This window comes from Elaeis guineensis, chromosome 2 (genome assembly GCF_000442705.2).
Source record: "Elaeis guineensis isolate ETL-2024a chromosome 2, EG11, whole genome shotgun sequence".
NCBI lineage: Eukaryota > Viridiplantae > Streptophyta > Magnoliopsida > Arecales > Arecaceae > Elaeis > Elaeis guineensis.
This window is the reverse complement of record NC_025994.2, coordinates 91,946,941-91,961,047: the sequence shown is the minus strand read 5'-3', so window position 1 is coordinate 91,961,047 and position 14,107 is coordinate 91,946,941. Positions and strand designations below refer to the sequence as shown.

The window sequence follows — 14,107 nt, the reverse complement described above, 5'->3', positions numbered from 1 at the left end:
ATGGAAGAACAGACAGAGTAGCACCATCTCTTTCCCTTCTTTTGCTTCCTCCCATCCTCCCTACCCATGTCCTTCATCTTCCATCCTACAGGATCCTGCAAGATATTGCCAGGTAGATCCTTAAAACTAATTTTCATTGACAGTGAAGAATTATGCATGTATTGAGTGTGAAGTAGTTTTCCTCTGCAAGTTTAACGATGCTTTTAAGACCCAGAGCCTGGGAAGAGGCACTAACAATACCTCTGAATGGGATGGAGACTGACCGGGACCCCCAAGATAAGGTGGATTTTGGAGGCAACACAAGTTACAATGGGATGGCCAATGGCTATGTAATGTACCACCACCGGAATATAACTTTATGCTTTCCACAAAAGTAAGTCCTTGGAAGAGAAAAGCCGATAATTGGACCAAGTCCTCTTTGGAAAGATGGCACCTTCTCAAATAACAGAGAACAGGATTTCATATTGTGAAAAATTTAATAATTAGTTATTTATATTGTTAACTTGTGAAAAATTTATGAGCAAGGATTTAATTGTTGATGTCAATAAGAGTCATATCAAAATTTAAAAAAACTAAAAACAGAACCCATATTTTAAATATAAAATACTTAAAAGGTGTTAGCAGGTGTTGTATAAATTTTCATTACTGTTTTTGTTCATCAGCAAACAAAACCAATATCCGGCAAGTGCTAGGAGATTTCATAACTATGGTAGATGATAAAAGAGCAGGGATTCTGTAATTAATACATTTTATTTTTCTAAACAATATAGTGAGTAGCCCACCATGTAGGTTCACAAGAACCTCTCTCTCTATACTTATAAGGGATTAAAGAGTTCCAACCGGTGATTTGAAGTCGAATTGTCAATTTTGAGAGAACAAATTGCTTTAGCCTTTGCTGGATAATTTTGTTTCTTATTTTGATAAATCTTCTGACCAATTTTCCATCTTTTTTTTATATTTTGCTTTCTATACTAATTCATAAAACAAATTCTCCGGAATAGTTCACCAGCCATCCAAAGTGGATATTCAACCATGTCCAATGTGGGAAAGGAAATTAGATTTGGATTGATATGTTACTACTCATCTCAAAATGGGAATTTGACCTGGGATACAAGTCCAATTTGTGCACATTGGCCTGTCCCTTCGGTTTCAAATTCTAATCCAGTATAACAATCCAGAAAATCATTGTTTTTTGTAGAGAAAGCAGAGATTATAGGAATAAGATAAGAAATTGACAGGAAAATGCTATTTGTCTCTTGAAAATCCTTAAAAAGATTTTAAACTATAAGGTTTTAAAGATTAAAGAACCACTAAGTGCAGAGTTGATATTTTGGCCCCAAAATAACACCTAATCCATATGAATTTTATCAAAAAACTTGTATAGATACTTTTAAAGGATGCTTTGGAGGAAATGTTGCATAACACTCAGAAAAGACAGGAAACGAGACCGCTGAAAGAAGAATGCAGAACAATAAAGATTATAATTTCAAAGGACAAAGCACAGAAAGAATAGAATATAAATTTAGAAAAATTCCTCTGTCGCCCTTATTGACTATTGGCCGCCTCGATAGGGGTATGCACGCACCAGCCAATTTAAAGTTAAATCCGAACCAATTTAAACTGATTTTTTAAAACTGAAATCAAAATCGAACTGACCACCTATAAAAAATGCTTAAAATTGACTGAGAAAATTTGGTTTGGTTTGATTCGACTTATCAGATGGATATTCTATTTTATCTATGGAAATATAAAAATTTAAAATTAAAATTTTAAATTTTAAAATATAAATATATTGAATACGGTTGGGTCGGTTTGAATTAATTTTCTAAAACTCAAAAGAAATTATATTTTTTTTTATTTAAAATTTTTTCAAATCGAAATCAAAATGAATAAAAAAATGATAAAAACTAAAACAAAAAGATTGGTTCAAATTAGGTTCATGATTCGACTAGTTTTTTGCATGCCTATACGAAGTTTCAACCATTTCACTCCGGTGGCCTCTAATATCAAAAGGGGAGAAAAATGTTATGTCCCATTAAAAGTACTATAATGTTGTAAGCCATGATGTTTTAAGAAACCGTTGATGGCAAAGATGTTGTTTTGACCCCAAATAAGCACTATGACCTTTACAAGTTACATCAAACAATGAGTATAGAACCTTTTTGGGGCCATTCTTGGAGAAATGTAGGGGCACTAAATTGAGAAAAAGAAAGATAATATGATTTTGACTCTATATTTAATCAGGATCATTAAAGGAGGGATGGATGAGGTTAGAAAGATGGATGATCCCAATCCATCATTTAGTTCAAAGAAATATTTGGAAGGATAGATAAAAATATAGATTATCCATCCATCTAAAGCCCACATCCTTGCAAATTGGAAGGATTTAAAAAAAGATGGATGGAGTATGTGAGGAGTAGAATTTTATATTAATAAAATTATCTTAATAAATTTTTGACAAAAGATAAGAGATTCAGATCTCTTTTATTTTTTTAATCAAAGAATAATTTGATAAAAAAAATATCATACAAATATCACCCATCATTCATTTCATTCATTTTATACCAAATAGAGAATAAAATCATTTTCATCTATCCTTCTATATTTCACCAAATATATGAGAGGATGAATAAAATCTATCTTTCCTTCTCTATCCATCTTTTCTAGAAGAATCCAAAGAAATAAAGAATCCAAAAAATACACTAAAAAATTTTACTATTACCTTCAATTGATTGTTTGTTGCCTTCTATAAAAGTTACTCGGATTAATAATGCATGACACAAAAATAAGACTTGACAAGAAAAAAATATACACCTAAAATAAGAAAAATATAATTGTTTTGATAGAATAAAAAAATTATTTATGAGGGTAAAAAATAAGAATTAATAATCTCAAACATGTAGAGGCTATACACGAGATAAGAAATCAAGAAGGAAAATTTTTATCCCTTAGCTGGGCCCTAAAAGGTTAAAAGACTAAGGGTCGATTTAACTAGGAAAGAAAATAATTTTTACTATATTTGGTTAATAAAAAAATTACTCTATAGCATTAGAAAAAAATTACTATATTTGGTTGGATGTAATCCAACATTGCCAAATTTATAAATATATCCATATATAAAATAAATTTTTAATATCAGTATAATATCATCATCTCCAATCAATTTTTATATAACAACTATGATCACAAAGTCCTTTGCATAATGCTATCGGTATCTCAATTTTTTTACAAAAACTCTCCATTGAATGAATTTAGGGGAGGCATCAAAATAAATTCAATAATTATATATATATTTTATTAAAAATATTTTTGTCCGATATAAATTATCATTACTTGAAAATTTATCGAATATTAATTTTTTGTGATATTTATTTTATCCTATCTCTCCAAAAAAAATAAATATAAGACTTATCAATTTTTTTTTTTTAAATCTTCATTCTCTTTCATTTTTTTCACTAAACATAATAATATGATATGGACTTTATTTTTTCGTAATATTTTGAGAACCATCAAGGGCAAACATGATATTTTGGTGCGAAGTGAACACCTTGACGCTTAAAAAACCCAAAAGCATATATCCTTTTGCAGGCTAATTTCTTGGGGAAATGTGGCAGCAGCAAAATTGAGAAAAGAAGAATCCAAAGAAAGGATATAAACAATAAATTAATAAAAAATTGGCTGTCACACAATTGACCGTAAGGCTTAACCATTTCACACGCCTACGAGAACACAAGACATCAAATAATAATAATAATAAAATAATAGCAATCTCCAGTGTCAGTAGGCGGAGATCACAGAGTTGATATTGGAAAAAAAAAAAAAAAGGAGAACGTTGTTCTGCTTCCCCACCATGTCCAAAAAATGTTGTAGGCCATGAAGTTCTAAGAAATAGCGAGGACAAAGCTAATATTTTTGTCTTAGATTAATCATAAGCGAAGTTCACACTCCAGAGATAATATTGGATAGGACCGGCTTATATCTTTTGCACGAAGGAATGTTTGATTTTTTTCATAATATATATTATTGGATATAAGGTTATGGTTCTTAGAGCATCCTGAATTTATATATATATATATAATAAAAATAATAATAATTTTATTATACGGAAGAGACAATCAGAATTCATTATTGGATGCGAAAATATGGCGACATTAAATTGAGGAGCAAAAGATAAGATAAGATCTTAAAAAAAAATTTTAAAAAAATATCAATTTTGCAAGATAAATTAAAAATAAAAATAATATAAATAATAGTAAAATAAATTTATGAAAAATCCTACTATTTATGTAAGTGCACCAAAAAATTCATTCTTTCTGTTTATTTTTGGGGTAAAAATCCTTTCGTCTTCTTTCTCATCACACGTTCATCCACGAGAATACATACATCACACGTGCCAAATTATAGTCCATTTTTTGATATAAAACCTTGACATATTGTCCAACCTGGCCTAAAACCCTGCGAAGGGTCGTGTTGCATCCTTCACGCGAAAAGCGAAGGTTCGGGTTGTAGCTTCCAAGCGAAGAAGATTCATCTTCCTTTGCACGAATCCACCGTTTCTGGCATCATCCACGGTCGCTTTAGGCCGGTCGGGTTGTATCTTCCAAGCGAAGGAAGATTCATCTTCCTTTGCACGAATCCACCGTTTCTGGCATCATCCACGGTCGCTTTAGGCACCACATGCTTTGCGATTTGCGCGATAAGTAATCCAACGGCTGATGCGTTCTAAAGAAGATGAATGCTTCTTTCGCGAAGAAGATACAACCCCGTCGCCCTTGGGAAAAGAAACGCAAGCGCAACCTGACGTCCCCTTTATTCTTATTTTCTTTAACGCCATTTTGGATGTCACCGGTCATTTACGCCCCGGAAAACTAAAAAGAGAATTTTGGGAGGCGAGGTGTCACTCTCACCTCTCTCTCCGGCTACAACTCATCTTTTTTTTCTCTTGCCATGGGCGCCGGGGCAAGTGGGGGGAGCGAGGAGGATGGGAGAAAGAATCCTTTGATCTCCACAGAGGGATCGTGTATCAAGAATCTGTAGGAGAAATTGGTGACTCGTTTCTTCCTCCCCGAACGGTTCTTGATGGAAACCCCCAAGAAGCACGGCTCGTCGGAAATCTTGAACCTGGGTATTGTTTCTTCTCACCATTTTTTTTTAGGGTTTTGCGGCTATTCGCTTAATCTTTTCTTTTTTGCTTTCTTTTTCCAGCGCTTGCACCTGGTCATCATTTTCTTGGGATTTTAACTTTGGTTGTTGAATGATGCCTGATTCTCGACAATGTCGGTGGTTTCGATCTTGGTTTCTCGGGTTGATGTTTGATTGGCATTGTGGTTTTCATTGATTTGTTGTTTCTTATTTAAGAAGATTGCTTGCTTAGTTAAGGGGTTGTTTGGTACTGTTGTTCGTTTTTGTTTTTTTGTTCCTCTGCAAACTAGTGAAATACTTCATGGAGATTGATGTTGAAGATGGCATTTGCGCAGAACTTCTGCTATTCCTTGCTTTTATATTCACTCTTTTTGAAAGCATTAAACCTTTGCGACCACAAGCTCTAAAGATTTTAGAAACAACTAAAAAACAAAAAGGGTTTCTTTACACATGTTGTTCGGTCTAGTTAATTTTTCTTCTTGGGTTTGGAGAAACAAAGATGGAAAACTAAGGCAATGCAAGGGCCCTAAGTTTTCAGAGATTGCTGGAGATTTCCTTCCGTTGGTCATTTGTCGAACGGGCTTAAGGTGAGAGCTTTTTATTTTTTGGTACATTAGGGGGAAAGTTTTCCCAACAGATGAAAAAGCAAAAGAAAAGTGGGGTTAACTACTCTCTGACAAAAAGAACTCCATAAGCATCCGCCAACAACAGGGCTCCCACTTCATGTTGCATCAAGGTAGTGGCTCCAAAATCTGCATTAACTCAAATACAGACTCGCTAGCTTATCTGCTGGCTGATTAGCTTCCCTGAATATGTGACTTGCATGGAAGAAATCAAAAGAAGCAAAATGGATAATATCTGAAAGTAAAGGGTGCTTTGATGCGATTGAAACAACTCATTGCCTATGTCAAAGTTGTCTGTAAAACTGCCTTCAGGAATACTTTCTGTTCAACATTTGAGAGTAACTTTCTTTTTTCCCATACATGTTGGTAAGCATTGGTACAACGATTAGATTGCTCCATTGTGAGCTTGAGTCACAGGTCGGAACACTGAAACAGCCTCTCTATATGTGGGGGTAGGGCTACAAATATTAGTCCCTCCCCAGACCTTGTAATGGTGAGAGCCAAGCACTCATGCATTGGACTGCCCTCTTTCACACTGTGCTGCTTCTTTTTTCTCTTTTTTCATACTTGTAGTATTCGCTGTATCCTTTTCTTTGTCAACTTAAATTCTTTGAACAAAGATTTATTAACCATCATTGGAAATCCTAAAAACTTCTCATGTTCTAGAGCCCTGTCCAACTAAAAGGTCAGAGGTTTAATTTGCTCGGGAGCTACTTGAAAGAATAGTCCATTACCTTGTGCGCACATGTGGGTGTATGTCCATGGCTGAGCGTGTGTGAGGCGTTGGTATATGTCTTTATTGGTATATGTCTTTATACTTGCATATCTACCATGGTTCATTGGAACTTCAACATTATATGCATGTTATTTGTGTGATGTTTTTGTTGCTCTATTGATTTGGAAATAGTGGGGGAAAACTTAACTGCTTTTGTCTTACAGGTCTTTACTTATGTAGTTCATTTTATATATTTTCTCTTATTGTTGTTCACTATTATACTGTGATTGCAGATATGTATCTTCAGAGACATAAAAGAACAAAGTTAGACAATGAGGATAATAACTATCGGTACAAATCTGAGGTTGCAGCTTTATGTTCCGGTTTTGAGAAAATCAAAGAAAAGTCTTCCTCCAAAGTTATAGATTATTCAAATCCATTTGCTTTGTCGAATCTTCTGGAGAGGTTGGATGATGGAATATATGGAAGTGTAACCAAAGAGTATGAAACTCTCCATTCTAAGAGGATGCAGGTCATCAAGTTCTTGTCCACATTACCGCCATCACTTGCAAATTCCTATCCAAGTCTATTATCCAGCTCTCATCATGGGATAAATACTTGGTCACACCTATCAACCAGAGGGAATCAGAATTCAGATCGACGTGTTGATAGTTCAATATCTTCAGATATAATTGATTTGGAGGCTGACTCCATTGATGCTGCTGCCAATACTTCCATGAGAATGTCTGCAGAAAAAACACATGAGTCCAGTGTTCAGAATATCTTATATTGTGCTGATTCTGATTATAGGATGCATAGGAAAATTCCAGATGTTGCAAATGGCCCTTCAGATTCTTGCCCTAAATACAAAGAAGGGAGAGACAGTACATCTGTCATAATTCTTGATTCAGATGATGAAGATGCAATCCAGCAAACAGGAAGTCAACATGCTTCCCCTTCTGGAAGGAAATCTTCTGATCTACGAAAACTGATAGGAGCTCGACTTGAAAGCCTCCAAAGGCAGGCCATGATAACACAAGAAACTCATTTAAACCAGATAATTCCCTATGACTATGGAAGTAATAAGTTAGATGGTAGTGTTGCACTTAGAGAAAATTGGCAACCATCTGTTCAATATCAAAAGGTTGTCCTACAGAAAGTTCCTGAGAAGCAGCGATTTCAGGATCTTGTGGTAAGTGTTTCATTTTTCTTTCCTTTTTTTTTAAAAAAAAAGGAGCTATTATGTTAGTTAAAGTTTCAAATATTTAAGGTGCAGTAACATCAATATCTGAAACTTATGGTCTGTCATAGAATTGTTGCTTATATGCTCTTCCACAAATGTGATTCCGTATTGAAAAGAATACATAAGAATTCATAAGCCAGTGAGACATAGAAGGTAGACAGTAAACATGCTAGCACAAAATCAATGCTCATAACACTAGAGTCAACCATTTGGAAGCTCCTATGAAAAAGGAACGTACCAATGGATAGTATATTAATATTATACATACCAATGCTGCATCAGCATTGGCTGACAAGTCTTACTGGAGTCTGGACCGGAGCCTGGGTGAACACATTCTACATGACAACCTTTAGATTTCAACAAAAATCCTGCATCGTGTCAGGAATTAATAATAGGACATCCGATGCCATCGTAAAGAACAAAATCTTGAAATTTTTTATCTTATAGTATTTCTCATGTCATTTGAGATGTTCTTCATGCATGTAACTTTTTGAAGACATGAAAATGTAATTAAGAATGGCTCTTTCTCAGTAACTGTTGTATGTGTTTCTGGATTGACTGCAGCAGCGCCTATCTTTTGATATTATTAATAAGAATAAACAATATCTCTTCTGAAATCTCCATCTGCACTTATGTTTAAAGTATAAGTGATTAGTGATTATTCTTGTATCAAGCTAGTTCATATGCATGATGCTAGAAATCATATTGGATTAAAAGATGAGAACATGTGGTTTTGGGGGAATAATTATTTCTCTTTCCATGTTTAGAATCAAGATTATGCAGAGAAGAGAGGTGAAAGACAAGATGGCAAAGCTCTTGCTCTTGAAATGACTACGGAGAAAAAAACTGATGTAAACTCCATGCTTGTTTCATCTGCGGCTATGCAAGAGCATCCATCAATCATGGGTATCTGCCAGAAAAATGAGGCAGAAAACTTAGAAAATGATGAGCATCAGCTAGATGATCTGTGGAAAGAAATGTCATTAGCTATGGAGTGCTCAAAGGTAAGTATCTGTCTCAAACTGCATTTTATACCATATTCAATTAGCTTTTCATCATGTTCCTACCATTTTTTGATATGTGCTGTTTATTCTGCATCTTAAATAGAACCCTTTGTCACCTCATTTTTTTAGAATATGTACTGTTTATCCTTTTTTTTTTGTAAAACAAAAAGCTACATTTGCATTATAGTTGGTCATACAGTTATTCTGCCTAATCTTTTTTTCCTATTTGCAATAAACTATATGATATGAACGTGACTTAATCTAGTCATAATGGGTGAGCAATGCTCATCCCAATGATGGTTTTTTAATGACTCATGGATCATCCAAAATAATTGTAGAATATAGTCAAATTTAAAATTTCTCCTTGCACAGGGAATACAAACTACCTCTGCCATATGGTTAAAACATCCACAAGCAGGATAAAGATTTATAGGAAGCAGTGTTTCTTTTCGTTTTTTTTTTTTTACTTTTCTTGCAGGATAGGCCTTTTTCTTGGGTCCTTGACTTCCAATAGGATTCAGATTTTCTTTTAACTTCTCTTGAGGTCATGGGATCTCTAATTAAATGACAACATTTATTACATAAATAAAAGCAAAAAATTGCAAAATAGTATATTTGAAATTTATCTTTAAACTTGCATAATTTCTGGGCTTAACATGGGGTATGGCTATAATGCACATCTATTTTGCATCTGAACATGAGAAGTATAGTGAGATGAGTTGATCTAGAGGGATAGCAATGTAGTAATTAGGATTCTGCTTTAAAGGCATAGACCTTTCATCCAGTATGGAACTCTGTAGTCAAGCCCAGTTTAGGAACTTGCTGGTCTTATGTGGACTGTGAACAAAAAGTATGGCTGACGTAACTAAATAAGTCAAAATTAGCTCAAATTCAATTTGATCCAAAACTTGGACTTACATACATGACACTATGTGTTCGATTGATTAAAAGCTAACAAGAGGATCTCATGAAGTCAACTGTAGTTGGATTGGTTAATTGGCATACGTTGAATTGTTGATCTAGGTTTATCCAGCTAAATTTTCATTCCTTAATTGATCGGTGCTCATTGCAAAAGGCTCATGGAATTGTAAGGTCTGTTTGAATGCCCAAATACCTAGTCAACGGATAGTAGCTGCAGGTATTGGAAAAATTCTGGGAGACAAGGTACTGTTAAAGGAGAAATTTGAAGGAGCAGAATTTACTGCCAATTACTTTACCCTGGATTCTAGGGATAATTTAATATATTTCAAAGTTTATTGATGTTAGCCCTTGAAACTTGGATTTATGGATCATTGGACTGTCCTGATCTCCTAATTATTTGGTTGTGACTCTATGGGAAAGCACCATCCCTGCACTATGGCTGTGAACCATAGGATGGCTTTTGGGTATGTTAACTAGAGTTATTGATGCAAGAATCATAAAAAAGGAGTCCAATACTAACAAATTTTTAGTATCTATATTTTTGGGCTTTGTGTAATTTCCATCAATGTATGATTTTTTTTTTTTTTTATAACTTCCACTTTAGTTTAAAAGGAAAAAAAAAAAAATCCAATGATGCCATTTTTTTTTGGCCAAATCTAGAGTCCTAAATATGATGAGCCAGCTGCTGTACAAGAAGAAGAAGAAGAAGAAGAAGAAGAAGAATGCAAGCATTCCCCCGTATTGCAGGATGATCTGGGCATTGTTTGTCGTATCTGTGGAGTTATTCAAAAAAGTATAGACACAATATTTGAATACCAATGGGCAAAGGTACTGAACTTCTCTGTTTTTCTGCATGCATTTTACAGTTACTCCTTGCATGTCAATATTTTGGTTTGTGTTTATATGGGAATTTATCTTGTTCATTGACCCCAGAACATCCTTAGTTCTACCGTTACTTGGACCTCCCATAGAGCAAGTGCACTGTTGCTTACTTGCAAGTCCAAAATGTTTTGATCACAATGGAAGTTCTAAAAGATTTTTGTGCTTATGCCATTATATTTTAATTGGATTGTTTGATACTATATGTGAAAAAAGAATTAAAAAAGATGTTTTAGGCAAAAATAATGAGAAAATGATGATGCGAAAGAAGCTCTGAGTTTTCTCCACACAAGCAAGCAAAGGTAAGAAAAAGAAAGTGGAGGGGAAAAAAAAGTGATGAGTACAGTTGTTCCTCGTTAAGGAGTGTAAGAGGTTCTAATTTGATCATCCTCCACTTTTATCCATACATGAACAATTATTTTTGCTGTTTTTGGGTTATGGAACCAAACTGCTCATTCTTGTAATTTGGAAGATGGGCCTACAAAGTCCAGCAGGTAAGGCCTTCACTTGGAGAACCAAGATCTGACTAATGATAATTGATAGGTTTAGTCGAAGTTGGGCGAGCTAATGTTGTAGATGACTTATCTGATTTGCAAGGTCAATCCTTGACTTGGAGGGCTGATATCTGACCAACAAGTGGCATGTAGAGGGAGTGTAACCTTATTATTTACATCTTTGAGCATGTAAAACGAGAGGTGTGAGTGGCAGTTGTTGATACCATTATTGTTTATTTGATGCCATTTCTTGGAATATCCTGTTGTTTTTCATTATAAATTGCACCATGTAAGTATTTGCCTTCCCATTTATATGTTGCTTGTTTGTTATATTATGTCTGCTTGTTTCAGCATCTGATCTTCTTTGGTTCATATCTTGTGTTCACCAGGATACATTCTTGACCACTAAAAAATTTATTGCAGAATAAGTCTATGTTGTCTTTTCCTATGGCCTAATTTTTAAGGTGTTCTTTTATATGCCATTTGGTTTGATTTGTATTTTCAGGCCCCACGGGCAGCAAGGATTCACATGTCCGGATCAAGAAACACCAAGGATGTAGATGAAACATTTCAATATTTCGGACATAAAATTTCAGAAGATTTTATGGCAGCTGACATTTCTATCCATCCAAGGCATTTGAAGCAAATGAAACCACATCAGTTAGAAGGCTTTAATTTCTTGGTTAGAAATTTAGTAAATGATAAACCAGGGGGTTGCATTCTGGCTCACGCCCCGGGAACCGGTAAAACTTTTATGCTCATTAGTTTTGTGCAGAGCTTTTTGGCCAAGTATCCATTTGCCAGGCCCTTGGTCGTGCTTCCCAAGGGAATTCTGCCTGTATGGAAAAAAGAATTTCAGCAATGGCAAGTTGAGGACATACCTCTTTATGATTTCTACTCCTCCAAGGCTGATAACAGATCACAGCAGTTAGAGGTTTTACGTTCTTGGCAAGAGAACAGCAGCATCCTCTTTCTGGGCTATAAGCAGTTTACGAACATCATCTGCGACAACGACGCTAGCAAGATAGCTTCTGCATGTCGGGAGTCATTGCTGAAGGTCCCAACCCTTCTCATACTGGATGAAGGCCACACTCCGAGAAATGAGAACACATATGTGCTAGATTCACTAGCAAAAGTGCAGACTCCTCGCAAAGTGGTACTCTCAGGGACCCTATTTCAAAATCATGTTAGGGAGGTATTTACTATTTTGAACCTCGTGCGTCCAAAGTTTCTGCGATTGGATACATCTCGTGATGCTGTCAATCGGATCCTGAGCAGGGTAGACATTTCATCCTGTAAGCGGCTCTCTAAAAGTTCAAAGTTCTATGATTTAGTTGAGGAGACTCTCCAACATGATGACAATTTTAAGAGGAAAGTTAGAGTGATCCAAGATCTTCGGGAAATGACTGAGGATGTTCTTCATTATTATAAAGGTGATTTCTTGGATGAACTGCCTGGCCTTGTTGACTTTACTGTGCTATTGAAAGTCAGTGCCAAACAAAAAGCAATTGTTCAAACATTAAAGAAGTTTGAAAAGTTCAAAAAAAGCTCTGTAGGCAGTGCTGTCTATATCCACCCTCACCTACTGGATATCTTGGAAAACACAGCTGGGGATAATAAGGTCTACTTCGATGATGAGAAGATTGATGGTTTGTTGGACTCGGTAAATGTGAGAGATGGGGTAAAAACTAAATTCTTCCTTAATATATTGTCTCTATCCCAGTCTGCTGGGGAGAAGGTCCTGGCTTTTAGTCACTACATTCTACCTTTAAAATTCTTGGAAAGATTGTTGGTCAAAATGAAGGGTTGGCATTCAGGAAAGGAAATTTTTATGATCTCTGGTGATTCGAGTCCTGAGCAGAGGGAGTTGGCAATGGAGCAATTTAACAATTCCCCTGATGCCAAGGTTTTCTTTGGTTCAATCAAGGCTTGTGGGGAGGGCATCTCTCTTGTGGGTGCATCACGTATTGTGATTTTAGATGTTCACTTGAACCCATCAGTTACTCGCCAAGCAATCGGGCGTGCATTTCGGCCTGGCCAAGAGAAGAAGGTGTATACTTATAGGTTGGTTGCTGCTGATTCGCCGGAAGAGGAAGATCATGAAACATCATTCAGAAAGGAGCTAATATCAAAGATGTGGTTTGAGTGGAGTGAATATTGTGATTATCGGGACTTTGAGTTGGATGAAATTGATATTGCTAGCTGTCAAGATGTGTTCTTAGAGAGCCCCATTTTGACAGAAGATGTCAAGGTCTTGTACAGAAGGTTAGTTTCTTAATTTGCACTTGCCTGTCTTCTCGGTTATTGTGCAGGAGGTTATGCTTGTTTATACATGATTCTTGTATACAGGTGATCATTTGACTGATGCACAGGATTGTATGTTAGGACTTGAATTTCTTTAGATGACTGAATGCATACGACTGGTTGCAGTATGTTCCTCTCCCTTTAAACTTTATTTTTCGTAACATTAATCTTCTGACAATGTATAATTTTCATTGCCTTGAATATAACAGTGTTTTTCCTTCAGGCTGCTTGAGTAATGGTGTTGCTCCACTACATTATCTTCAAATGATGCTTCAGAGGTAAAATTTTGTAAATACTTGTGATCAACAATTCTGTTGTCTGAAGGTTGATCCTTGTGGAAACACTTATCCATTGATATGTATGCATGGATTAGTTGGCAACTGATGTTAAGTTGTTCACAATTTTAGTGAGGTGTCTAGTCCTTATTGAGATCCCTTCCCCTCTCTCTGTATGTGCGTGCATGTTTACCAGGAAATTAACATTCCTGTAGGACATCGTCTGATCTGATGTGCTCCTGAGCTCACATGGTAAATTCAGAACTCAGTTGTTTTTGAGGTGATATACCAGTTCCTATCATTAAGAAGTAGTGGATATTATTAGGCATAAAAATTTAGAGAGCTTTCTTCTAGGCACTGTGCCTAGTTGATGTTAAAGCACGAATCTCAAGCAAGATATAACTCAGGCACAGGGCTACTTTTTTCTATTTTCCCGCCTGCATATCTTATTGGAGCTGGAATTTTGATCAACTGGAATAGAGGATGTTGCTTAAGATTTCTCTTGTT

General features: G+C 35.5%; 1 protein-coding gene across 1 annotated transcript; it reads left to right on the top strand.

Moving 5' to 3' along the window:
* The first annotated feature begins 4,939 nt into the window (after nucleotides 1–4,939).
* On the top strand, nucleotides 4,940–13,754 carry LOC105053240 (protein CHROMATIN REMODELING 35). The gene is made up of 7 exons (XM_010934339.4): nucleotides 4,940–5,125; nucleotides 6,774–7,672; nucleotides 8,491–8,727; nucleotides 10,309–10,476; nucleotides 11,527–13,286; nucleotides 13,371–13,450; nucleotides 13,549–13,754. The coding sequence occupies exons 1-6, from the start codon at nucleotides 5,080–5,082 to the stop codon at nucleotides 13,372–13,374; spliced, it is 3,114 nt and encodes a 1,037-aa protein (XP_010932641.1). The 5' UTR covers nucleotides 4,940–5,079; the 3' UTR covers nucleotides 13,375–13,450; nucleotides 13,549–13,754.
* The last annotated feature ends 353 nt before the right edge of the window (nucleotides 13,755–14,107 follow it).

What these genes read in the sequence shown, in the direction of transcription:
- LOC105053240 (XM_010934339.4), top strand. Translation starts at nt 5,080, where the DNA reads ATGGAAACCCCCAAGAAGCACGGCTCGTCGGAAATCTTGAACCTGG. An exon ending in AGCGATTTCAGGATCTTGTG is followed by an intron (nt 7,673 to 8,490) that starts GTAAGTGTTTCA and finishes TTCCATGTTTAG; the next exon opens with AATCAAGATTATGCAGAGAA. An exon ending in TTGAATACCAATGGGCAAAG is followed by an intron (nt 10,477 to 11,526) that starts GTACTGAACTTC and finishes TTGTATTTTCAG; the next exon opens with GCCCCACGGGCAGCAAGGAT.